Genomic DNA, 27670 nt, shown 5'->3' with positions numbered 1-27670 from the left:
AAAATCTCCCCTTTCAGGGTAATTTGGATTTCTCTTATCAGCATTACTTTAGCCTGCAAATAGCAGGTAGTTTGCTGAGGAATGCTGCAGATTCATTGCTTCTTGTAAAACAAAGCATGTGGGGGTCAGCACAGTGGGCCCATTTTATAGGATTATTCCCTTAACCTCATGTTCCCACCACTCACATTTGTCTGTCCCCTATAAGTAGGATGGTATTTTCATAACTGAAAGACTCACTTTTTCCAGCAATACGATTAGAGAATTCATTAAATACCTTTTCAACCTGAATATGAGTCCTAACAATGCAGTCATTTAACAGCTAATTTTATATAGAGATTTACATAGAAAGAAAAAACAGGGATTTTATAAATGAGAGAAAATCTGGCAAGAGTAACAAAGGTTAACAGTAAATAAGTGAATAAAGGATGAAAGGATGGAGAGGAAAGTTAGGAAGGCTGAGAAGGCTAACTGACAAGATTCTAACTTGTCCAGGAGTTACCTTCCATCTCCTTGTGTCTCTTCCTCTTTCTTGGAAATCCAGCTTGATTTTATAGCTTGGGACCTAAGCCAGCTACTGTCATGGCATTTCTGCTTAAAGTCCAAACCATTAAGACAAAAGCAGCCTTAGCATCATTGTCGAGACAGGTCTATTTGTGCATTTCATTCATTTTTAACTCTGACAGGTAAAATTGAGTTCATGATGGCAGGCAGCGGAACATGAGGTCAAACAATTCAGAATACTTAGCTATTTCTGGTTCTTGTAAATATGTCTTTAGCAGTCAGGATTGAACAAAAAATAAGTGAGTTGGACAAGATAATTTAAATAGATAAAATTGAATTCTTTTTTCCTCATGCATTTTTAAATTTTCAGAAAGCTATTAAATTATTGAAGCAATTCCTAAAGGTGTAAGAGACATGAATGGAATCATTACTGTCATCCATATTAATAATACCTTTATTAATTGGTCAATGAATCACACTTTCTTCTAGCAATTAAAGTCTTCTGAGATTATAATATTTGAAAAAGCCTCAGGAAAAAAATTATAAAAAACTCAGCCATGTCTTCTCTATGAACTTATTTGGAAATAACTTTAGAAAATCCTGAGAATTTTCATTATAGGAAAATTATTGTCTCATCAATCAATCACTATTTAATTCATCTACTATGTTTAGTACTATGTCTAGTACATAGTCAATATTCACCTATATCTATTAGGATTAGTAACTGCTCAACATTGTTTATTACCATTATTATAGTGATTGTAAATTCACTAGTAGGAAAATGAAACTGGGAAGTAAAGATCTAAAGGGACTTTACAAATAGAGGAAACCTACATAAATATTAAGATGAATTACACATCTAAAATTAAATGTTCTCATCATTTTAATAACAAACTTTCTCTTCAATACCTCAGGAAGAAACATTATGTACACTAAGACATTAATATTATTAAATGTATTTAATTAACAAATATCTACAGAAAATAGACACAGTAGGAAAAATCACAGACTTTGGATTCAGAGAATCCCCTTTAATTCTTAGCTGTTGGAAAACTGATAAAAACACTCATTGAATGACTACAGTGTATCAAAAACAAGAAGATGGTTCCTTATACAAGAAGGTGGTTCCTTATCCCATTTTGCAAAGGAGGTTCAGAAAGATTAAGCAGATGGTTCAATGTCATATCTAGTAAGTGGCAAGCTGGGGTCCACACAGAAGCTATTTTTCAGTTCATTTCTTACACATATATGACCTAGATTCTTTGCTGTCTCCTCCTCCTTTTCTTGATGTCTAAGGCCTAGAATCCACATGAACAGCCTTCTTTCTCTACACTTACTCCCAAAGAACACCTCAACTTTTCCATAGCTTCATTACTATCAATATGCTTACACCCAGAATTATTTCCCCAGCAAGCCCTATCTTTGGGGCTCCTCTCAGATAATATGCAATTTCCCCTGAAAGTGTTTCTTAACTATGTCATAAGCATTCAAATACTATCATGCCCCAAACTCATCCTGACAGTTTCCTCTAGAACCTCTTCCTCCCAATCTTCTTCTGTTCAAAAAGGATAATAGAATCTCCCCAGTTCTTTAAGCCACCAAAAAAAAAAAAAAAAAAAAAAAAAAACATGTCTTGAATCTCTCTATACCATTCCATGTCTTTTGCATCAGGGTACCCCCAAGACACTATTATTTATGGTCTGCAGAAGGGCAGTAGCCCTGAAATGACCTTCTTACATTATTGAATTTCTCAAGGTCTTTCCTAACTTGTGCCTTTGAGCTCACTGTTCTCTGTCCCCAGTTCATGGTAGGACCTTTCCTGTTTTTCAAGTCTCACATTTGCATGTCCTCTCCTCAGTGATTCCAGCCCTCAGCAATCCCCTTTTATAGTTTTCACTCAATCTCTGTTTCTGTCCACCTCATTTGTTCCCTTCTGATTATTTAGTTTTATATTATTTATTTTTTGTCTGCAACACTGTCGAAGAAAAATTGTACCACAAAAGTTAGTCAGTGAAGACTTTCTTTAAGAATATTGCCATAGAGGACAGAAATTGAATTCAACTCCACTAAAACAAAAGGAGGAAGAGTTTTTAAGAGCTAGAGTGGACAAAAGGACAAAAGGGAGAATACTATTAAGAGGAAGAAGTTCTAGAGGAAACTCTTAGGGAATTTGGTCGATGTGATTCGACATGTGTTTAATAATTGGTGTTCTTCCAAGTTGGGCTCCTACAGTGACTGAGAGATATCTTTCTTTTTTATTTTTGAAATGATACATAATAATTATACTTATGCATGTGGTGTGGTATGATATTCCAATACATGGAGACAATGTGTAAATGATCAAACCAGGGTAATTAGCATATGCATCGCCTCAAACATTTATCATTATTTTTGTGATGAAACCCTTCAAAATCCTCTCTTCCAGCTATTTTGAAACACATAGGAAGTTACTAGTAACTAAATCATTGTATTCTGCTATAGCACACTAAAACTTATCCCTCCTATCACATGTAGAAGTTAAAAGAGTTGATCTCAGAGACATTGAGAGTAGAATAGTGGTTATGAGAGGCTGGGGAGGTTAGAAGAGAGGTGGAGGTTGGTTAAGGAGAGATAGCTTCCTTGGTAATCACAATTCCAAGGAATAGCTTCCAGGTTGATATTCCTGGATTGTAAATCCAGGGGAGTTGAGGAAAAGATTTGCATGTCAAAGGAGCAGTGAAAATTTTTACAATTGAAAGTTTTCTAAAGTAAATGCTTCAAAAGAGGGAAAGTCAGGAGCTTGTAGTCAGGAAGAAAATTATCTATAGTCATGCTGAGGGAGACGTTGAGTCCATCTTGGTGTATAACTATATGAGATTCATACAAAGAGAAAGTATTATACTTCTAATCCGAAGTGCCTAGGGAAGTTCCTGACACATGTTGAATAAACATATGAATGACTATGCTACCTTGTAACATTTAACTGTGTTATCTCAGATATTTAGCAACGCTAGACACCAATGTCTTGTAAAACTGGGAGAATACTATGCATCTTATAGACTGATGTTCAGGTTAAAGAGGATTGTATATAAAAGCATCAAGAATAGGGTTTCAAACTAAAGCATTTTTCTCTCTAGATATTATACATCATAAATTAACTCTTTGCAAAGTTCTTAAAATACTACACTGCTTTTGACTGTTTTTTTCTTTGATTGTTGGAAAGCTCATTGGTGCTATCTTAACATGATTGATATTGTACATCCTTTTGTCTTCTGTGAACACATTCTTAAAAGTAATCAAACATAAAACAAAATGATAATTACTCATGAGTAATAAATATAAGACAATCTCTATCTTTATACTTGAGGCTTCCCAGCAAAAGCATTTGGCTAGTGTCACTCGTATCACTTATTGCCTGCAGAAATAAGTGAATATCAAAGAAAGAAGCATATGTAATGCTTTATCCGGAAGATTTTGAGGGAATATTCATACATTAGGATTTGATGGTTGCCACAACCTGCACAGTTGAGCTTGAGAAATCAGTAGTGAGGGGTGATGGGAGATTAGGAAAAACATACCCACAGAAAGAGAGGGGGGCAGGGAAAAATTGAGAATAAGCCGGGATCAAGTGAAACACTGCACTCTGATGGAGGAAACAATGGCTGAAGACCTGGCCCAACAAGTTTATTTATGAGGATCTCATAATTAAAAAATTAAGGACTATAGAAGTATTGTTCTTTGTGCTTTTGAAAGTTTCAGGGCTAGAAACATTCTTGTAGCTATTTCACTGTTGCAATGCTTGGGGCTTCCCGTGGCACCCAAGAATCCCATTGTTCAAAGTTTCTACTAAGCCAACGGGCTTGAAGCTTACAGCACTGGTGAAACATTGTAGTAATCTTGCTATGCTCAGAGTCTTCTATCCCTGGAGCTGGCATGTGAACTCAAATTTATGAGCTGAAGAATTCTGTGCCAGGTACAGAATTCTCATGCTTAACAGGGGTTACCATCAACTGAGCAGGTTTCAGTAGTCAGCTTCCCACCGAGAAATTCTGAAAAAGTCTCTCAGCTCCACATCAGAATTGTGTCTACACCAACAATATAAATTAAAACATACACCATTACTGCTTTAACAATCTATGACTATCAGACAAAAGTGGATATTTTTGTTCCTGCTCTTTAGACAATGATCTCATTGTCCTCCTTGATTTGCAAAGATAGACACAGTATTTCTTTGGCCAGAAAATGCTAGATCCTCCATCCAGATACCTAGAATAGGCACCCACTTTACATTTCAGTACTTAAACTCAAATATTATATGTTTCATGAGATGGTACCAGAGGCAAAACTAACTCTCATTCATTAAGTATGCCACATCAGGCCCTTTCTCCCCAAATGTCATGAGGATGAATAAATACACTTATCCTTAAAACCAAGAATAATAATCCATTCTTAGTATAGTTCTTTCAGTTTTCCTAACAAGGAAAAAATTACAAAGTAAAGTACCAGTAAATTGATTTGAAAATATAAAATGACTCCTCTGTCTTGTGACGGCTCTTCAAAAATTTAAACATAGAATGACCATATGACTCAGCAATTCTGCTTCTAGATATAAACCCAAACAAAATGGAAGCAAAGACTCACTTTCACATCAAAGTTCATAGCAACATTATTCATAATCATCAAAGTGCAGAAACAACTAAAATGTATATTGACAGATGATAATATAACCAAAATATGGAATATTACTCAGTCTTAAATTGGAGTGAAATTCTGATTTGCACTACATATGGATGAACCTTAAAATATTATGCTAAATGCAATAAGTCAGGCAAAAAAACAGAAATATGATATAACTATGTGATTGTATGGTTTGTATTTGTATTATTAATTTCATGATTTGTAAAGTATATAAAACAGGCAAAGTCATAGAGACAAAGTAGAATAGATTTTACCCAGGGGAATCGGAAATAGGAGGTTATTACTTAACAAAGTTCAAAGTTATTGTTTGAAATGAGAGAGAAGTTCTTGAAATTGAGGTTTATACAACTTTGTGAATGTCTTTAATCTTCCTGAATTGTATGCTTAAGGACGTAAGAGGTGATCCCTTTCATGCTCTGTATATTTTACCGTAATGAAAAATAAATGAACAAATAAGAACTGAAAATAATTTTTCACTCTGGTATAAGATACTCCATTGATCTTAAGATTTAGGGTTTTTTGCCAAGTTCAAGGGGTAGCACGAAGTAGTAAAAACAACCCCAGATATGGCTTCAGAAGACTTTTTCTCAAATCTCAATCCAGTCACTCATTAGTAACAAAAGTGTGAGTGTGTCACTTCGGATGTTCACACCTTAGTCTCTTTCATTTACACCATACAGGATGAGAATTAAAATGCAAATAAGGTGCTTCATAAATGCAAACAATTATGCAAGTGGATGTAGGCAATTTTTATTATATATTCCTTTAGGGAGATTTGTCATTATAATCTTATCACCAAAATGCAGTTATTAATTCTCATTTAAGTATCCTGATAAATTAAGTTATTGTTGTTAAGACTCAGCCAAGGGTTTTTTTTTTTTTCATTAGTTATTTTTGTCAATTTAAAGCACTAAATCCACAGTCCTTAGAATGAAAAACTAATGCTGTATTTCTATGTTTTCATTAACCCTTAACTACAATAAAGGGATCATTAGACCTTTCCATTTACTTTAATGCCTTTTGTTCATTGTCTAGCCTCACTGCACATAGCGTAGGCAAAAGAAGTAAATTGCCTTAAAAAGAAGGGACAATCATATTATATCTTGTCTAGAGGGAAAAAATGGTGGTTCTTTTTTAACTACAAGTGTTAAAAATATATATATTTATTTTGTTACTTGCTCTCATTCTCTATTCCAAATCCTCTCATCCAAATCATTCAAACCATTATCAGTCGCTAAGTGGTCAAACCTGTACTAATAATTTGACATGATATGTCAAAATGGAATTGTCTTGTAAAGTCCTTTGGATACATAATTATTTTGAAAATAAGTATTTAAAAAGGAGCATCAATGCCTTGCTATAACGTCATAAGTTAGTATCAAAATTAATGAGATTGAAACAAATGCCAACTAATTTTTTTTTTATTTTCCTCCTTAGCGGTTATGTCTTTGACTATGATTACTACAGAGATGATTTCTACAATCGGTATGTGAATTTTTCTTTCTTATTTCCCTATGATTCTTTCTTATTTCCCTGAGTCATCTTTAACTATTTTGTGCATTTCATTCACAGATGCTCTTGAATGAAGTGTTAAATATAGTATTTCTTGAAATTATTAAGTTATTTTTATTTTTTAAAATGTTTTTATTCTGTTTATAGTTAAATATAACATATGAAGTCTAAATGGAATGGAAGATAGACAGATTTTTCTATTTTCCTCACTCCTACTGAAATATAGTAGATCTTGAAAATTTAGGACTTTGGAGGCGCTTAATCAGAAAATTTTATTTGTAATATTTGGTTAACATTCTAAGGATTTAGTTAACTAATTATTTTCCAGGTCTGTTGTTGACTTAGAATTTTCAAGATTGAGAGTTTCATTAATTCTGAAAATGATTCCAACCTTCTAAAATATACTTTCATGACACATTGAAAAGGCTATAATATTGGTTAGAGTTAATAAAATTTACAGACCATTCCTGCTATGCATGATAGTATGGCACCATAAAAGCAATCATCCAAGCTAAAGTCAGGCAAAATGTTCTTAGTGATCAATGGTTAAAAAAAAAATAGACTTTTCTTATGACCTTTAATTTTTTGTTAAAACTTTTAAAACACTTTTACTGTCTGCCCTATAAGTGCAGAGGGCTTTGCAGTAAAGCTAATAGTGATTCAGCATATTACAATTGAAAACAATAAAATTTTGAGAATTAAATTTTTTTATTCCTTTGTGGAAAATTTTACCAAAAGTAGACAAATAGTGCGTGCCTTCTTTTCATTGCAAAACTTAGGCTGTGGAGCAAGTACCTATTTTAAGCCTTGATGAACAGCCCTTCTTCTTTCTGAGGTTGGATCAGTTGGACATCCTACCCATGTTGTGAACTATCTCTGAGAGTTCCTTCAGTGGATGGTTCTTTTGCCACCATGGCTTCCTCTCTATATCTTCATCTCCTTTCATCTCATTACACCCATTTTCCTCACTTATGCTAATAAACTTGCTTTATCAATTTCCTTTGGTTCTATATCTAGAGTCCCTCAAATGGAAAAGTGTCAACATCCCTATGACCATCTATTTATTTTAATAATTCCATTTACATCTAATTTGAAATTCACTTCCAGTATCATCACTCTTCGGTGTGATTATTCGTTTTTGTAAGATGCCACATGAGTTTATCATTGAGAGACAAGGAGGCATGATAACTATCTGATTGCTATCTGTATATGAACTAAATAACATGAACAGCAACCAATCTTTTACAGACTTGGAGACATGATTGGTCTTTGGTCATGATGCACTTTTGCTATTCACACATAGTCATTTGTGGATGGAAAAAAGTTAGCAGCAAAGATTGCACTTTATAAAATTACTCATAGGTTATATGTTGTGGTAACTGAAAACTAATTTGTGTTGTTGGACAATTGGTGTTATTTAACTAAACACTGATAACATGCATATATAAGATATGCAACCCAAGGACCAACTGTAGAAAAGTCTTTGGGGGAAAACAGAGGTAAATATCTTTTAAGTCATTAGTAAATGTCTAATTATAAGTACTACTAAAGCAAAAAAATACAAATAAGAATGCAAACCTGGAAAAAATAATTTTCAATAGACATTTAAAAAGGGAAGGAATCTTGTGATCGATTGAAAAGGTTATATCTTCTCTGTTCCAGCTGCACAGGTCCTATTCAGTTCTGTGAGAATACTATTTTCCTTCCTGCCTCAGGTCCTTTCTCTGTGCTGTTCCATCTCCTCACACCTCCCTCCACTGCCTAGTTTACTTGACTTCATCCTCAGATCTCAGCATGAACACCACTCCCAGATTAAATTAGATTCTTCTGTTTCTCTCTCTCAGCCCCCAACATTGTTTCTTCTCAGCACTTTTCCAAATTTGTACTGCAATAATTCTTTCTGCAGTGACTTTATTTGATTCACATTTGCCTTCCCTCTTCCATGAGGGCTCCAACAATGTTAACCTTTGCTTATCTTTGTATCTTCAGGGACTATGAGTAAACCTCACACATAGTGGATACTCAATTTTTATTATTATTGCATCTCTCTACATTTAAGGAGATGCATTTTCCCAAGGTCACCCAGCCAATTAGTGACAGAACTACAATCATAACCTGGGTATTTGTTTTAATTCAATAATCCACTGTGTGAATGTACAAAACAGAGGAGACGCACTGTTAGTCTATGATATAAAATAAGGACACAGCCTTACCTACTTGGGAGTCAGAGCTACAACAGTAATTATTACTATGTCCAAACTACTGGGTTAAGCAAAGTATTTTACTAGTTACATCTATGGACAAAAATTTATATTTAAGAATAATTTTTCTCAAATCACTTATGATTTTTACAAAATATAAGAGTTTAATAACTTATAATAACTTGTTATTAAAGTGATATGAATGTCTATCAGCGTTAAAATAGTCCTACTTACTATTGTGAAAAGATAATAGTGAAACAGTCTACACTTTTGTATAGTAGGCATTTTCTATTACAGCTTTATTTTTTCAGGGTGCAGCACATTGTCCTAATTTCTATTAACACACATTGTCTTACAGTCTGTCAATATGAAATTGTTCTAGCCTCTTAACTGTTTTGTATTGTGTGACTTACTTGCACCCTTAAAAATTTATTCCTAAAATGGAGTCCTGCTTTAGAAGGCAAGAGACCCAAGGTCTGATAACAATTATAGATTTGGGGACCAGTCAGGTTTTCCATCTTCTCATCTTTAAAGAGAAGACAAGATCTGTATTTTACTACTTCCAAATGACAGCTCAGAAAAATAGCTGATAGGTAAGATAGATCGATCTTACAAAGAGCAAGAGCCTTAAGCAGTCAAATAATTATAGAGCTTGAAGCTTTCAGTTAACTCTCCACTGCACAAAAAAAAAAAAAAAAAAAAAAGCTAACTCTGAATGATTTTCAAACATTTGTTTGTCTTCTGCACAATCTGTTTGGCTTCTCAGTGTGCAATAGATCAGTGTGACTGTACTGTTAACAGACTATCTGAACAGTCTGTGCTTTCATTAGTTTATTTTTCATGTTTTGCACTTGGCTTAAAAAGACATAAGCATCTGCTATCAGTGTATATACTCAAGAGCTCCCTGTAAACACAGAATCCCACAAAAAGGAAAACAGAATGGAGTGGGTAGATGAGAGGAATAGTCTACAAAGTCACTACAACAGTTTTATCCACAGTGATTCCTCCTAAATTACACTTGGCTTGTACTGATGGTTAAATTTTTAAAAACTCTTTTTAGTAGCAGTGCAAACTTGGGCAAATCATTTAAAACCACAACCTGTTGTCTCATCTGTTAGGTGAGCATGAAGTTAATTTCCAACACAAATTTGTGCTGAGGATTAAATGAGGGAACATGTGTAAGGATCAGCATTATGCCTGGTGTATATTTAATGCCTAATCAATGTTAACTACTAGTAACAACTAACAGTAACCATTGATGGTCATGAAAGTGTTTCTTATATGGATATTCATATTTCAAAGTTCAGTTAACTGAGAAATAAGCTGGTTGGTTGGTCAGGCATCCTTCCATAATAGTACATTGTGACCCTCTGGATTAACCTGTTTGCATCGAAAATTTTCTCTTAACCTACTCCCCAGAGCATTCCAGCTGCAGCAGAATACACATGGAGGGTGTGGGGCACTCAGCTATTTCCATTAACCCCATGTTGCTTTAAGTCAGGAAAACAAAATGGCACTAGTTACGTTTAACTGGGATCACTGCATATAAAAACTTGCTAAGTAGGAATTACAGAACTGAAAAGGCAAGAAGGAATCACCCTACTGTAATGGAGTTAGTAACTGCAGGAGTCAGATACCACCTCTAAGGTTGGGGAAACAAAAGAAGATTTTGGAATTATCAAAATGTAGTGAAAATCAGGTATGGTGCCATACACCTGTAATCCCAGCTACTGGAAAAAATGGCTTGAGCGTAAGAAGTCAAGACCAGCCTGGGCAATAGTGAGACCCCATCTCAAAATAAGAAAAAGAAAAAGGTATTGTAGAAAAAGGGTCTTGCAGAGCTGAACATATGGCCAAGTAGTTCTTCTCAGACAGTGCTCTGTCCCTGTGTGGATTTCTGAGGAAGGGGCATAGTCTGCAGGTGCAGATGTCTCAGAGGGAAAGTGGAGGGAACTCTGTAAATGTTGCAAATGACTCCAACTAGATTCTGGCTGCAGCTACTGGAATGAATTGCTGCTGCCAAGGTGAAGAAACAAGGTCAGAGTAGTGCTCAGAAGAGCAGGAAGTGAAAACAAAGAGAAGCAAGTCCCTTTTCCTACAGGTCTTGCTATTTCCTCCTTGGGCCCTTCATTGGCTGAGCCTAGAGGAATCCAGCTCCCTTACTTGCAGAAATGTGGTCTACAGAATGCAACCCAACCTATAGCTAAGGATAGATATGAAGCTGAAAAACAATAAATTGACATTGAGCTGCATCGTATTGTCACTATACTTTTACCAGATCTGGGGATTTTAATGTAACAGAGAATTTTTAATTCTTAGGTAAAGTTTTATCTTAGAAAAATTTTTCTACACAAACTTCCATCTTGTGATTGCTGAGTCTATTCATAGTTTCAAGGATTATGATGTGTATTACTAAATAGTATATTTGAATCATTATCATCAACTTTTATCTTTTCTATATTTTGCACAAAGAATTGCCCCAAAATTTTTAGCCTTTAATGGCATTTTCTTTTAAGTATAAACACAGAATGTTGCGTGTTACTAAAGCTAAACATAAATATTTATGTGTTTCCAAGGAAACTAAAAGGAGAGGTATACCTAAATACATTGAATACCTTCAGAGAATGTTTGCAGTTTTAGAAATTAGCAATTTAAATCCATGTTTTCTTACATTAGTACCAGGAAGAGCACTGAGCAGTTTACATGCTCCAGTGATATGTAAACTTTTGTTAATAGGGAAAAAGAATGTCAGAGGTGTCTTACCATATAGAAAATATGTATACATTTTAGGTGACTCAAAATGGCCACTGTTTAATTCTGAAACAACTTTGACCTTGTGTTAATCCTTGTATTAATTATATGAAAAAAAAAGCTACTCCAGTTTTGGTTGATGAGAAAACTCTTGAGTTCCAGTTGTGTCAGATCATTAATAATAGAGCACAATATATATTCATGATACTGGAAAAAATTAACAAGGAGCAATGTCTATTTCATTATGTAAATTTATCATCTGATAGAATAAGATTCCACTTAAAGTTTGGAAATAACAGCATGATATAGTTTACAAAGGGCGTGATTTGGAGTCAGAAGATGTGAATTTCAAGCCTCGATGCACATATGTTGACTGATTAAACTTGAGGAAGTTACTTCTTCCCTTTTTCCTTCATGGACAAAAATGACTTAAAATACCAACATTACAAGGTTAGTGAGTTTTAACCTCATCTTGGCCATTTGAATATATTAACTGTTTAATTCCATAAAGATATATATTTTTTTAAAAAAACAGCAGGTAGGAATCTTAAGAAAAACATCAAAATCTTAAGGTCAAAAAATGGCAAAAAAAATGATCTTTCGAGTTTGCAGCCAAATTGACTTTAAAAGCATCTTCAACAAGTATTTGTACATGTCTCAGGAAGTAAACTTCACAGAAAACCTTGGAAGAGGTTAATGATATAAAAGAGCAGTAGAAATTACTCATCATGACTGGTTATCAGATGAAATGTGCCATTTAAAATTCTTTTCTCCCTTTTTTCTATTTTTATTTATTTATTTATTTATTTATTTTGCAAATAGAACTTCATTTTAATGTTCAAATTTATGTTTTTCCTTTTGTGCTTAGCAGTATGATGCAACCATGTTTTCATTTTATTAAAATAAGTTTCCACAACTTGCATTACTTCTATAATTTCATGAAAATTATTTTCCAATTTAGTTGTAATCAAAAACTATTTGAGCCCAAGGTGGAAATCATAGTCAGTTTGTGAATTTTTGACTAGTTCAAACAGTATAGGAAACAAGTGTGTTACTAGCCTATAAGAATCATTTGTGTGGATTTCAAAAGAGTGGGCACTTTAATTTGGTTATACAGACTATAAGTCTGTGAGAAGTCAAGTTTGAAAGAAAGAAGGGTTCGAGGTTGAATCAAAATGTAGCTAATATTATTGGTCCTCTGGTTGTTGATCTTCATGTGTCTGCCAAAATGTCCTGGTGAGAACCTGACCCTGAATTTGTTCTCAGAATTTGCCTTTGAGTGGAGAAGTGATTTATCCCCCTAGTCATACATTTTGTTAGCATTAACTACACAGTGACAGTAAGTTTGATTTATAAGTAGGGAAAATAAAGAACAATTTTCCTGAGGGAAATTTTGAAGAAAACAGATAATTACCATAAAATACTCAAAATTATTGTTAATCTGCCATGAAAATTTAGTCCTTGGTGACAAAATATATGCACATATTAAATTTTTCAAATTTTTCTTTTTTTGAAATCTTATTAGTCTTTAGGAAAAAATAAGAATCAAGGCAAAAAGCTTAACAAAGGGGTAATGATTTATTAGAATGTGGCATGTCTACTTGAAAGAGTGTACTCCAGCAATTAAAATAAACATTAGCAAGCTTGAGAAATGCTTTTAATACAAACCAAAGTGCCTGAATACATGACTATGCATACATTATGTTTTCAAGTTCGTAAAAATTATGGATGTTTATAGAAAAAAAGATTGAAGTGTTTTAAAATGAACCTTGGGGAAAAAGAATTATATATTTGGCTTCATGATAAGCCATTATCTATTTGACCAAAAGCATTAGGAGAAATAACATTAGGAAAAATGAAGAACTATTAAAGAAAAAAAGGGAATATAAGTCTAAGAGTGAAAGAAATGAAAAATAAAGCAAAGATAAGAGGAAGAAAAAAATTATAAGATTTTAGCTGAATTTTGAGATTTGGATTCCAAATAATTGTATTTGGATTTCCTTTTTCATTGCAGATCTATAATTTTAAGTTAACTATTTCCTTTTTCTTGACACTGTTTGCAATCTATTTCTTTGTAGAGGCAAACTTCTTTGGTTTACTGTAGATAGAGTTCTGATGAGAAAGCTAATGTTCATCTCCTCCCACTGCCTTCCATCTGCTTCCCTGGGTTAGAAGAGTCCTATACCCTGTCTCACAATCCCAGAGGGCCTGGCTCGCTTCCTTGTTTTATGTTGTCATGCATTAGGACAACTCCCAGTCTTCCTTCCCTTTATTTCTGATATACTCAAGGGTACCCAATGAAAGCTAAGAAAGTCTCCATTCAATGTTGTAAAATTAAAAATTATGCTCTTATGTGAGGTACCCATTGTTTTGTGAATTACATATCCCATTAAAATATGTAAGTTGTGAGAGCTGTCTTCCCATAAGAGTGGCACAATGAATTGGTAAAACCTCACCTGATTCCTTGGTGAGAAAAGTCGTCTCCCATTGAAACAACTCACCAAAATATTCAGAGGACAAGGGCCACTTTCTATAGGCATTTGCATCAAAGAGTACAACATACATTCAGTATGTTATTAAAATGTATGCCACAGACTAGAAGTGCATCACAAATACAATGAACAAAAGCAGATCTCTTTTCTCAAGACCAGTGTAGCTCAACACAAGAGTCTTTGGAATCCTTGGCTGAGGAATGCAATACAAAACATCGACAAACATTTTAGTCTTCTATAAAATATTATTGGAGTGAATTATAATATTGAAGTAGCAATTGCTTGGCCTGCATTTCCATTATAGTATTCTTATATATATTATAATATATTTTTATTATGCATCAGAGATTTTCTTAACCCAATTTATAGATTCACTTATTTAATGAACCTGCTAAATTACACATGCATGGCCTGAGGAAATGGCCTCTTCAAAGAGCTTAGCTTTCACCTCCACGGGTAACTTTTACCCTGGAAAATATGAGTCAATTGCCATATTTTCTTTCCCCTCAATAGTTTTGGGTATCATAGTTCATGCAAAATGCCTTCATGTTTTGGCTCACTGACTTAAGGAGCTCTGTGAATTCAACTTATAAATAACTAATGCAGACCTTGTTTTGTGATTGAAAAAAGGGGCAGGTTTCCTTGACCCTTTTGATTTTGAAATCCCTGGTGGTGGGGATGATATTCATAACCCTTTTCAGACTTATCTTGCCTATATATACTCTTTGAAGTAAACTGTACTGTGCTGATACCCATGACCTGTTCTGTGCTAGCCTTCCTTTGTCTCTAATGGACTTTGCTTATTCACAGAGGATGCCCCTTCTCTTGAACTCTGTCTCATTTCACTTCTTTTTCATTTCAGATATCTCCTGGCTTTTCCCCAAAAATGTTTCCAAATTGTTTTTGGACACTTTAGCTGTCTAACATAGAAGATATTCTTAGTACTAAAGAATTGCTTTAAATTTGTTTATATATTGCCTTTCTGCCAGAGTGTAATAGTTTGAATTTTTTTGAATACTTGAAAATTAGCCTATCTTAAATTTATTATAGTTCATATATTTTTCAAAACAAGATTATCACATTTTCAGATGTATGTGTAAACAAAATGTAATTTTATGAAACAACCTCTTACAAATATTGTCTTTTTCCATATTTTTATTGGTGCTTTATGATTATACATAATGGTGGGACTTGTTATTACATATTTGTTCATGCACACTATGTAACAATATAATTTGGCCATTATCGTCTTTCAGTATTTCTGTTAGAAATTATAGGGTATTTTTATTGTTTTTTTTTCCTGTTCTAGTTTTCTCATTTCTGACCTTTATATTGGATTATTTTTATTGACTGTTTTAAAGCAATTACGAAACTAGAATTCATATCATGGTGTCACAATAAAAAATATAACAATCATAATTCTAAGTCAGTAATGCTGTTTTCTTTATATTGGAAAACATAATTACACATCTTGTTGTTTGGCAAATAGTTTCAAAAATAAATGAGTAAAATGTATCCCAGTATATTTTCTCTGATCTTTTATGTGTCTCAAATATGCTGTCATGTAAAATTTTGTTGTATATGAGTATGCAGTATAAATAATATGAGGCTTTTAATCCTTTGAAGTATATATTTCTATAAATGAGTTTATATTCTTTTACCTTCATCCATTTTATTGTTTAATTGTCATTAAACGATGTGGGGAATATAATTTCTCACGTTTTAGTAAAAGTAGGAGATTATTGATTTGGGGGGAGGTAGAAGAATTTTCTGTAGTTACTATACATATATCTCTACTCTCAGTTTGCATATCCAATAAATGATCAGGATGATTAAATATATCCTGGCAAATATTTCCCACTAGTGCTTTAGTCAACAAAATTGGGTCCTCACCCTAGTTCTATTTTATTCAAACCTTTTATATATAGTTGGAGGAGGCTTGATTACTTAAAAAGTCCTTAGAGAGAGGTAATGCACCATATTGATTTGTCTTAGAGTTGTTTTCTTTAAGCTGGTTTTATTTCTATTTGTTTTATTTCTATTTGTTTTCCTCTGGACTCTGTTTTCTGATCAGAAGATCATTTTCTTTATTTTGTTCCTGATTCTGCATAATCTTTCCTATTTTCAAGCTAGTGTGCTAATAAGTGTCTGAGGTGTAAGAGGAAGATTTCTGTTCATGAGAAGGGTACACTGGTTTATCCAAGCAAAGAAATATATTTGGGAACAAAGGTCAGTGTAATTTCAACAAATTGCCCAGCACTATTGGAGCAAAGCTCCTTGTCTTTTCATTCCTTACAAATGAGTTCATATTGGGGTCATATTCTAATGTCCCAGAAAGCATAGTGTATATTTGCATCCTATTTCTTTGTGAAAAATAAATCTGCCAATAAACAGCTTTTCTGAATATTAAACGACAGAAAAAAAAATTATTGTAAAATTTTACCACAACATTCTTTTCATCATCTCAAACATTTAGGCTTCAAACCAACTTGGTCCCGTTTGTGTCTTGTGAAGGTTGTTTGATTACCATGGGCGTGTGCCTCCACCTCCCCGTGCCGTGATCCCGCTGAAGCGTCCCAGAGTGGCTGTCACGACAACTCGCCGGGGGAAAGGAGTCTTTTCAATGAAAGGGGGATCAAGATCTGCTGTCAGTGGGTCTTCCTCCTCAGGCTCTAAGTGTAAGTAATGTTCTTTATTTCCTTTTAAATAAAAGTAGGAATAACCATCACTGCATAACTGTCGATAGTCCATAAATCAAAGAGGCAACCACCAGAGAGACATAAAACAGGGATGGAATGACCTCTGCTTTTCTGTGAAGCAGGGGAGCAGACTCCAACGTGCTGACAAAGGTTCTGGACCAATCTGAAAAGAACTGTAAAGGTATCTTACCCCAATGTACTCTCAGCTGATTTAGCTTGTGATTTATTAAAGTCCTGAAATAAAATATATTGCTTTTTAATGAGGTAACAATTTCACTTGAAAACAGAACGCATATACCATCTTTTCAGAGAGGTTTTATGCAAAATTTGAGTTTGTTTTGAATATTTGAGCATAAAGATAATTAAAACGGGCAGAATACATGATAGCCACATTAACAAACAAAACTTACCATGTATTCTAAATCATTATAAGGGTACATGTCTGAAAATACACTTAGTATCACAAAAAAAGAAAACACTATGTACATAACTCCACACGAATCAGAAAAAGGAGAAATGCAAACTTTCTAACTAAACACATTGCTAAATATCTATCTAGACGGATTCAGAAAAAAACTCTAAACTGGTATTAGAATAGTATCCTAAAGAATGAACCACACCATTTTCTGTGTTCCTTGATATTACAGGTTAGCAGAGCAGAAGTAAACAGCACACATGTATCTCACTGGTATTTTAAAAATGAAAATACAGAGACACTCGGGAGTGCTATATTTCACAGGATGATCAATGACTACCTGTGGTTGTTGACAGATGGAAACCTGAAGAAACTGAGTGAGCAAAAGAGCAAGAGAGAGGGATCCCTGACATTATGGGGCACTGTTCTGAGCAAATGGTCAGTGCAGAGACCTTAAGTTGGCTTAGTTAAGGAAGAATAACAGAGCTGGTGAGGCTGCAGAGAGCCAGGTGGGGAAGTAGGGCTGCTGACATGATCAGAAGACAAGTTCCAGCACAGCCTGGTAAGGATGTTGTGTGTACATATTCTGCCAACCCTTCAGAACAAGTGAGACAGATGTTTTTACCCCATTTTTATTAATGAGCAAACATAGAAGGTTATGTAACTAGTAGATGGTAGAGTCAGAACTATCTGTATCAGAAATACTACGCATCATTATCAAAATAATTTCCTTTTACATGAAAATGGGCAAAGAAAAAAAATAGTTCAGAAAAGAGAAAGGTACTGATGCTTCTAGAAACTCTCAAGTTTGGCCTGCTAAGAGTTTCACTGAGAATTTAACTCAGCTAATATAACCTCAATGGCAAACTAAATAAATTTGCAGTTCTCTATGCGCTTATTTATCCAGTCTGTTCTGTAGATAGATAAATATGAATTCTTTTTCGAGTCTAGTAATAAGAGAAAATGAGTTTCTGCTGTAGTTTCCACACACTCTAATATACTCTCGGATTACTGTTAAGAGCAAAGAGAGCTGTGGAACTTGGTTCTTGTTGTGGAAAATTGAACACTGAATTGCCTGCTAGGTTTATAGAAGACTGTTTTACCATTGGTGGTATTAACTTCAAATGGAAATATCTAAAGCATCACGGATTGTTTGTCTTGTGGTCATCTTAAAACAGTGTTTAACAACAAAAGCATTATTGGCATTTTGCTGGATAGTTCTACATTGTGTAAGAATATTCCTAGTGGGAAGTTATACTCCATGTATTAGAATAAATTCTAATGTTATATATAACTAAAAATTAATTAAAAATTGAATAAAAAGAGTATCCTGAGCTCTGCAGAGCATTTAGCATCCCTGACCCCCAAACCTTAAATAGCAGTAGGATTCTTCAATGTTTGTAACTATAAACACGCCTATACATTTCTAAGTATTTCCCTGTGAACATGTTACCAACCAAATTTAGAGTCACTGATGTAGAAAAATACTTGCCTTACCTTGAGGCCATTTTCTAGAAGGTTCAGTAATATGGGACTCAATCCTCAGTTGTCATGTACTCCAGTGCATTACTGAGAAGAGTAGCAACTTCCAGAGGTTATTTCAAAGTAAATATCTCAACATTCAAACGGTTAAAATTTGGTACTTCATTTTTTGATTTCTAGTCATATAGTGTCATTACTAGAGAATGAGAACTTTAAAAATATCCTTTTATAATTTTATTAAGAATTTCTTGTTTCCATATTAATAAGATTTTATAAATTAACATGCAAACAGAATACGTTTTCTGCTTTAATATAGAACTGAGTATGGAGTGTTAGATTGTTGGTTGTATTATCTAAATCCTCTTTAGACTTATTTTTCTTGTAGCAAATTTATCATGATAGAGATTTTACATAGATTTTTTTCTTAAAGCTTTGTTTTATATGCCACATCCCTTGGATGATTTATATAATTGCTTATAATAATAATAATAATAATAATAATAATAATAATATAAGAAGAAGAAGAAAAGTAATAGCTACCATTTTTAGTGTTATGATGGCTATTATTTTGAGCACTTCACATATCAATTTATTTATTCTTCACTAATACCCCTGTAAGTGAGCTATTCTTTTTCCTATTTGTTCTTTTTAGTTATACATGACAGTAGAATGTATTTTGACATATCAGACATACATGGAGTACAACTTCTCATTCTTGCAGTTGTACATCATGTGGACTTACACTGGTCATGTAATCATATTTGAACATAGGAAAATTATGTCCAGTTCATTCTACTGTCTTTCCCATTCCCATCACCCCTCTCTTCCCCCATTTTTCCCACCCACCCCCATCCAATCAGGTATATCTCCACTCCCCCCACCACCTATGGTGAGTCAGCATCTGCATAGCAGTGAGAACATTTGGCCTTTGGTTTTTGGGGATTGGCCTATTTCATTTAGCATGATAGACTCCAGTTTCACCTTTTACAGGCAAGGGCTATAATTTCATTTTTCTTTATGGCCAAGTAATATTCCATTGTGTATATATACCTCATTTTCATATATACATTCATCTACTGAAAGGCACCTAGGTTGGTTCCATAGCATAGCTATTGTGAATTGAGCTGACATGAACATTGATGTTGCCATGTCACTACAGTATGCTGATTTTAAGTTGTCTGGGTATATGCCAAGGAGTGGGATAACTGGGTCAAATGGTGGTTCCATTCCAGTTTTCTAAGGAATCTCCATTCTGCTGTCCAGAGTGGTTGCAACAATTTTCAGTCCCACCAGCAATATATAAGTGTGCCTTTTCCCCACATCCTCTTCAACATTTATTATTGCCAATATTTTTGATAATTGCCATTCTGATTGGAATGAGATGAAATCTTAGTTTTCATTTGTATTTCTCTAGTTGCTAGATATGTTGAACATTTTTTTTCATACATTTGTTAACCATTCATATTTCTTCTGTGAAGTGCTATTCAGTTTCTTTGCCCATTAATTGATTGGGTTATTTGGGTTTTTTGGTGTTAAATGTTTTGAGTTCTTTATGTATCCTAGAGATTAATTCTCCATCTGAGGTGCAGGTGGCAAAGATTTTCTCCCATTCTGAAGGCTCTCTGTTCATGTTCTCGATTGTTTTATTTACAACAAAGAAGCTTTTTAGTGTGATACAATTCCACTTATTTATTCTTGATTTTATTTCTTGCACTTTAGGGCTGTTATTAGGGAATTTGGTTCCTAAGCCAACATGATGAAGATTTGGGCCTACTTTTTTCTTCTGTTTGGGGCAGGGTCTCAGGTATAATACCTAGGTTCTTGATCCACTTGAGTTGAGTCTTGTGCAGGGTGAGAGGGGCCTATTTTCATTTTATGACATATGGATTTCCAGTTTCTAAATGGAGAAAAATTGGAAGCTTTCCCTCTAAAAGCTGAAACAAGACAAGGATCCCCTTTTTCACCACTTCTCATCAATATAGTCCTGGAAATTCTAGCCAGAACAATTAGACAGAAGAAAGAAATTAAAGGGATACAAATAAGGAAAGAAGAACTCAAATATCCCTATGTTCTGATGATATGATTCTATATTTAGAAGACCTAAAAAATTCTACTAGAAAATTTCTAGAACTCATAAATGAATTCAACAAAGTATTAAGATATAAAATTAACACCTATAAATCAATTGTATTCCTATGCATTGGTGATGAATTAACTGAAATAGAAATTAGGAAAACTATCTCATTCACAATAGCCTCAAAAAAAAATATTTGGGAATCAACCTAACAAAAGAAGTGAAAGAGACCTCTACAATGAAAACTACAGAACACTGAAGAAAGAAATTGAAGAATATCTTAGAAAATGGAAAGATTTCCCATACCCTGTTCTAGGATAAGCAGAATTAACATTGTCAGAATTGCCATACTACCAAAAGTGCTATACAGATTTAATGCAATTCCTATTAAGATTCTGGTGACGTTCTTCATAGAAATAGAAAAAAAATCATGAAATTCACTTGGAAAAATAAGTGGCAAGCATAGCCAAAGCCATCCTCAGCAAAAAAAAGTAAAGCAGGCAGCATCATAATACCAGACCTGAAATTATACTACAGAGCTATAGTAACAAAAGCAGCATGGTATTGGCACCAAAACAGACATGAAAACCAATGGTACAGAGTAGAAGACACAGAGACAAACCCACATGAATACAGTTTTCTCATACTAGACAAAGGCACCATAAACACACATTGAATAAAAAACAGCCTCTTCAACAATTGGTGCTGGGAAATCTGTAAATCCATATGTAAGTGAGCTAGTTTTATCATTCACATTTTACAGGTGTCAGAAATGAAAATTGAAACATTAAGAAATTTCACTAAGGCCACAGAGCCATTAAATAACAGATCCCTGGAGCACAGCCTAGCTTCTTGACTGTTTCAGAATAAGCCCTTGAGCTTATACCATTTTCCATGTCCTCATTTTCCACATCCTCTCCATGACTTCTTGGAGAATAGTAACTTTTAAAATTATATAACATCCCATGAACTCTTCCTAACCTTGAATTTTATTTGGCTACTTGGTTTGATCCTTGTTATCTGGCTCTTTTCATATGCCTTTCCTTTATATATACATTTGCAGCCTTTCCTATGCATTAGTTTTGTAAGGATGCCTTAACAAACTATAGCACGCTGTGGAGGATGTGGCGATCATTAGCATTCTTTGACTTGGGAGGGCATCAATGACTCCACTTGCCTCCTTGGCACATAGTGTTCTCCCTGTGTCTTTGTATCTGTGTCTCTTCTCCTCTTCTTATAAGGACACTAGCCATGTCAGATGTGTGCTTCCCCAACGACCTCATCTTGCTTATATCTTCAAAGATCTATTTTCAAATAATGTCACTTACACAGGTCCTAGAGGTAATGAATTCCACATACACTTTGGGGGAGTATATGTCAACCCAAAACACTCTGTTACTTTATTTTTGTTCATCTCTTGAAGACAACATATATCTGAGTTTGTTTGGGGCAACAGTTTGAAAGTGTCTGTTTTTTAGTAGGGAGATTTAACACCGTGTTTCATTACTGAATATATGCAACTATATTCTTTCTGTCCTTCTTTCAAGTGTTTGTTCTTGCTTTTATGTGAGGGTGATTCTGGCATTCTTATTAACATTATTAAAACTTTGCTTGTAACTCCACAGTATCCACCTGTCGTAGTTATCTTACCTCTCTCCCACTAAATTTGGTTCACTGCTTACATTTTTGTAGAACCTCTCCACATCTGCATTCATCAAGTTGTTTTTGTCTCTCAGGTAATAAAGAACTAAGATCCAATGAGGTTTTTTTTTTTAATTTACTTATAGCTTTATCTTGGACCTCTCTTTTGACATATGAAAAGTCTTCTTTGTTCTCCAATGTAAACTGAGACAGACAGTCCACTCAAAATGTATCTCCCTTCCACAAACTTCTTTGGAGTCACTTGGAGCCTCAGACTCTCCAAGGAATACACATTGCAAGGCACTAGCTATAACCCTTCTCTTCACTCTAGAGAAACTTACTAATTCCTTCCTCCTCCACCAATTCAGGAATCATTAACATTCTTTTCTGCCTTCTAGTAGAGGCAAGCTCCTTTACAGGTACCAGAACCCTTCTCCTGCACCACCGTGTACAAACACTTTAATCCCATGCTTAAATCTACCTGAGGACACATGGTTTTAGTAATAGATAGATTTTTGTGGCTTTCATGTCAGCCAGAAAATATTTTATTTTTTTCTACAATTATTTACTGGAATGAGTATTTTTTTTAAGTTAGATAACCCCAACCTGTGGTGTACTTGAGTTTCTATCCCTTAAAAATCTTCACATATTAAATTTTTTCAAACATTGGAATAAATAAATAAATAAATGGTTTTTATAGAAAGGCAAATTGTCAAAGTCAATTATTTGGATAAACACTCCAAATGAGCTCTACAGTTTGTCACTGAACTACATTGAAGATAAGCATTTATTCTTAAATCCAGTGGTGGGTCATACATAAGTTTTAATTTGGTCCTCTCTATCTGGTTTTGTGTGATAGATGGACCATCTTGATGAAAGGCTAAGTCTGAAAATTGAACTACTAAATACAGCAAGAGATGCTTTTGCAAGCATAAGTAAACTCATAATTATGTATTCTCTCTAGGATCACAGTGGCAGACCATATTATATTTACATAAAATATATGTGTATATAAATATTCATTATTCAATAATGCTTTTATAATTGACCTGGTTCTGAGAATAACAACAATTTCCAAACTCAAATCACAAGTTAAAGTTTTGAGTGAAGTGTAAAATAGACTATTAAGACAGGCATAATGGTGCATTCCTCTAACCCCAGTGGCTCAGGAGGCTCAGGCAGAAGGACCCCAAGTTCAAAATCAGCCTCAGCAACTTAGTGTGGACCTAAATAACTTAGCAAGACCTTGTCTCTAAACCAAATGTTTTATAAAATGGCTGGAGATGTGGCTAAATGTCTTTGGTTCAATCCTTGCTACCAAACAATAATTAATTAATTAAATATACTACTAATATTGGCATAATCTGAATGAATATTTACTGAGGGATATACATATAGCTTGCTCTTTTATTAATGTTCATTTTCTAGTATTTGGTAAGTTTAGAAGATAAAATTAATGTTATAGCCTGAATAATTTGTCATTTCTTATTTCAGAATTCTTAATGTGAATGAATTCTGCTTGGGATAAAACCATATAAGGAAAAATATGTTAATTTGATAATTTTCCAAATATGAGTACTGATAACCATTTAAAATGGATTACTCTTTTAAAAATTAGTCTATCACTACATATTTCTGTCCCTTTTCAAATCAACTGAAACTAAAACTATAATCAACTTGTCATTTTCCACATCATGAAGTCATCAGATAAAAAAAGATGTGATTTTGCAGATAAACACTTCACAAAAGAGAAGACAAATACTGGTGAGCTTTAGCGGTAGTTTCTGGGTGAAGAAAAGAGGGTCTCTCTGGTTAAAAAATTCTATCAATTAATTTAAATTCTAATGTCTAACAGGAAATATTCTAGTGAGTTTGAATTCCTGTGGGAACCTGTCAACGTACTTTCAGTGACAAAATGGGTGACAGACTAATATGAAAGCCATGAGAATCTCATAGGAAGACAGTTCAATTAAACATATGAAATAGTTACTGACAACATATCACCAATGCTAAGAAAGTGTTGTTGTGTTGGATTCTCTTCACCAAAGCATGTGATTGAAATATGGAGATTAAGCATCCACCAGAGAAATGATGTTAACATTAAGCAAATTATCATAAAGTTTCCCATCTATCATCCATCCATCTACCCTGTCACTATCTTGGGAAAAGTATGTAGGTATTCTGCTTTTGAGACCTTAAGGAAAGAAAGGTCATGTTGGTGCAAGGGTCTAGAAAAAGCCTACTAGATGGTTTTTTAATTGTTTAAAAAAGTAAGTATCTTTTAAATAAAAGATAGAATCAGAGAGAGTCTCCCAGATGGCAGGATCTAGAGGAATAACAGAGGCTTTGCTCTATGGTTGCTTGGGGTGGAGTTGGAGTTCCACAGATGCCACAACTGTGGACTGAGCGATATCCATGATTCCTGTACCCCTTCTCTATTTTCTACCTGAAATATGGAGGTGGGGGACAACATATGGTATACACAAGAGTTGTTGTAAGATTTACTTATACTATAAGAATTACTTATGTATTGAAGTACATAGACAACAAAATGTCCAGTGAGGTTAGTTATGGCTATTATTACTACTTTAGTATCTCTTCAAAACATAGCCATCAAGAGCATGAAATATGAACTTGCTCTACCTGGAATCCGGTAGTGGCTCTATCATTCATTTGTTAGCTCTGTGCTTTGGAGCAAAGATAACTTGCTCACTGTGTCTTAGATGCCTCATCTGAAAAATGGGAGTGATAATCTTACCATCTTCTCCATAGGGTTATTTTTTTAAAGTATTTTTCTAGTTTTAGTTGGACACAATATCTTTATTTTGTTTATTTATTTTTATGTGGTACTGAGGACCCAACCCAGTGCCTCATGCATGTGAGGCAAGCACTCTACCACTGAGCAAAAACCCCAGCCCTGCATAGGATTCTTTTGAGGATTAAATGAGTTGACATATGAAGAGCTCTTAGTGTCTGGTCTTATGAAAGTCTTAATAATAAACCATCATAAGAGTAATGATAATAATATTGATGATAATGATGACAATGATGATCCAAAGCAAATTTTAATGCTAGGAATATCTGTTAGGAAACAACATTATGATCAAGCAAAACAAAGTGTAAAATTCCTAACAGAATAATAAAAAACAGTGGAAAATATTGAAGAGTTTATATTTCATCCAGGGACAAGGGAAAAAGACTCAGAAAAGTGCTACCTGATCAAAATTATATTCTATGGAATGTTTATGATAGGTGTATTGGTATGCTAGGGCTGCCATACTAAGTGGTCCAGAGAGTGCAACAACAGAAATCTACTTTCTCACGATTCTGGAGGATAAAAGTTGGAGATCAAGAATGTTGGAAGGCTTGGTAGTTTCTTATGACCATGAAGGAAAGATCTACACCAAGCCTCCATCCTTGGTTTGTTGGATACTTGTCTTTGCCCTGTGTCTTCACACACTCTTTCTTATGTGCTTTCGGATTAGGGTCCACCCTAATGACTTTATGTTAATTTAAGTACCTCTGTAAAAACCTATCTCTAAATGCCATCACATTCTAAGGTACTTGGGTTTAGGACTTCAATACATGAAATTTCAGGGGGACACTATTCAACCCATAACATGGAAGTCATGGGTTGACCTAACAAAATGTTGACATCTTTGCTTATCCTTCAGCTTTGTTTTATTTTATAAGCCAAATTTATAAAATAAAATTTAGGGATATGATTTAGTTTTAATTAATTGAAGCAAATGACCAGGCCATTTAGCTTATCCTGCTAAATGCACTACATATCTCAGATGCACACAGTTCAGTTTAAACACTGGCTAGAACTATGTATAAAGAATGTTTCAAAGTTATAAAAAAAAAAAATCCAGTTTCATAGATAGAGAATTGCCCAATCAAAATAATTACTATGTATTTACAATGGATAAATAGATACATTTGTAGATGTCTATGTGGTTTTTTACTATGCTTTTATAACCAGATTAAGAAATATAAACAGAAAAAATATATTAAAATATTTAAGCCAGGAGCAGTGGTACATACCTGTGATCCCAGCAGCTCAGGAGTCAGAAAAGCACTAATTCAAAGCAAGCCTCAGCGATTTAGCAAGGTCCTAAGCAATTTAGGGAGACCCTGTCTCTCAAAATTTAAAAAAAAAAAAAATCGGCTGGGCACGTGGTTCAGTGGTTAATCCCTGCTACCAAAAACAACAACAAATGTACAACAAAATCCTTCTATCAATTTGACTTATAGGAATTTGAGATAATTTTCTCAGTTCTAGTACAGAATTTATATTTCTCTATATGCTCTACTGACAGTTCAGAAAGGGTCTAGTTTTTCCACTGCAGAATTATAATAGCATGTAAGTCCTATCAATAAACCTTAATAAGATTTCTGCCTCTTCCTCTTCTGCTCTTCTTCTACCTCAAATCCTAATACGCAGAATCTTGACCACTCTAATAACCTCTTGCTGGTTTTCTTGACTTTATGCTATTCCCTAGTCTCATTAATTTCCTACCCAGTTGTGAGATTATTCCAGACCAAGTGCTTTGTCAATTTTTCAATCAAAACTCAAAATTGCTACCAGTTACCAAATAAGAATTTTTAGTAGACTTCTTAAGAAGTATCTGACCGGGCACTTCCATTCCCCACCCCACCCAGCACTGTTCTCCTACCTTAAATGAACATTTCAAGTTTTGCAACTCAGGCTCATGTTCTCCACCCACCCAGATACCCTTTCCTTTTCCTTTATCTTTTAAAAAAATATTTTATCATCTGTATTGTCTTAGACATATATAAACAAGCATTATTAATCATTGTCCCTATCTTCCAAGGTCCAAATCAGTTAATAGTATCGAGTCCCTCTATGCTATAGATATCACTGTCCTGCAACCCCAAGCCAATCGTTCATCTTCAGTTTCTGGAACTTAAACTTTTCTGCTTCATATTAGTAATTCATTTGCACATTCATTCTGGTTTTTTTATTGAAATGTATCCAAATTAGTTATGTATTGCACAGAGTATACTCTTAAATATTTGTGGAATATGTTGCCACTAGTATTTTTGCTTTTTTGCATTTAGATTTTGGTGTTTTAGAAATTTTATAGTTAGCTTTGAACTATGTCTTTAGAAATGTGGTAATGTAGAGAAAATTAGTTACAGAATATGTTGAGTCAGTCCATGAAGCAAAAAAGATATATTCTAGCCTATGCTCCAAGGTT

General features: G+C 34.1%; 1 protein-coding gene across 11 annotated transcripts in view; it reads left to right on the top strand.

The window, feature by feature from the left end:
- The window catches only part of Ralyl (RALY RNA binding protein like), a 622839-nt gene that overhangs the window by 535784 nt on the left and 59385 nt on the right, over window positions 1–27670 (top strand). For all 11 annotated transcript variants that reach the window (XM_078016965.1, XM_078016963.1, XM_078016964.1 and 8 more), the window contains 2 exons: window positions 6616–6663; window positions 16649–16812. In XM_078016965.1, coding sequence (XP_077873091.1) covers window positions 6616–6663; window positions 16649–16812 — 212 coding nt within the window. The remainder of the gene's footprint in view (window positions 1–6615; window positions 6664–16648; window positions 16813–27670) is intronic.

Source organism: Ictidomys tridecemlineatus, chromosome 7 (genome assembly GCF_052094955.1).
Source record: "Ictidomys tridecemlineatus isolate mIctTri1 chromosome 7, mIctTri1.hap1, whole genome shotgun sequence".
Classification (NCBI taxonomy): domain Eukaryota; kingdom Metazoa; phylum Chordata; class Mammalia; order Rodentia; family Sciuridae; genus Ictidomys; species Ictidomys tridecemlineatus.
Note: the sequence above shows the minus strand (reverse complement) of the source record. Positions and strands in the feature narration are given on the sequence as shown.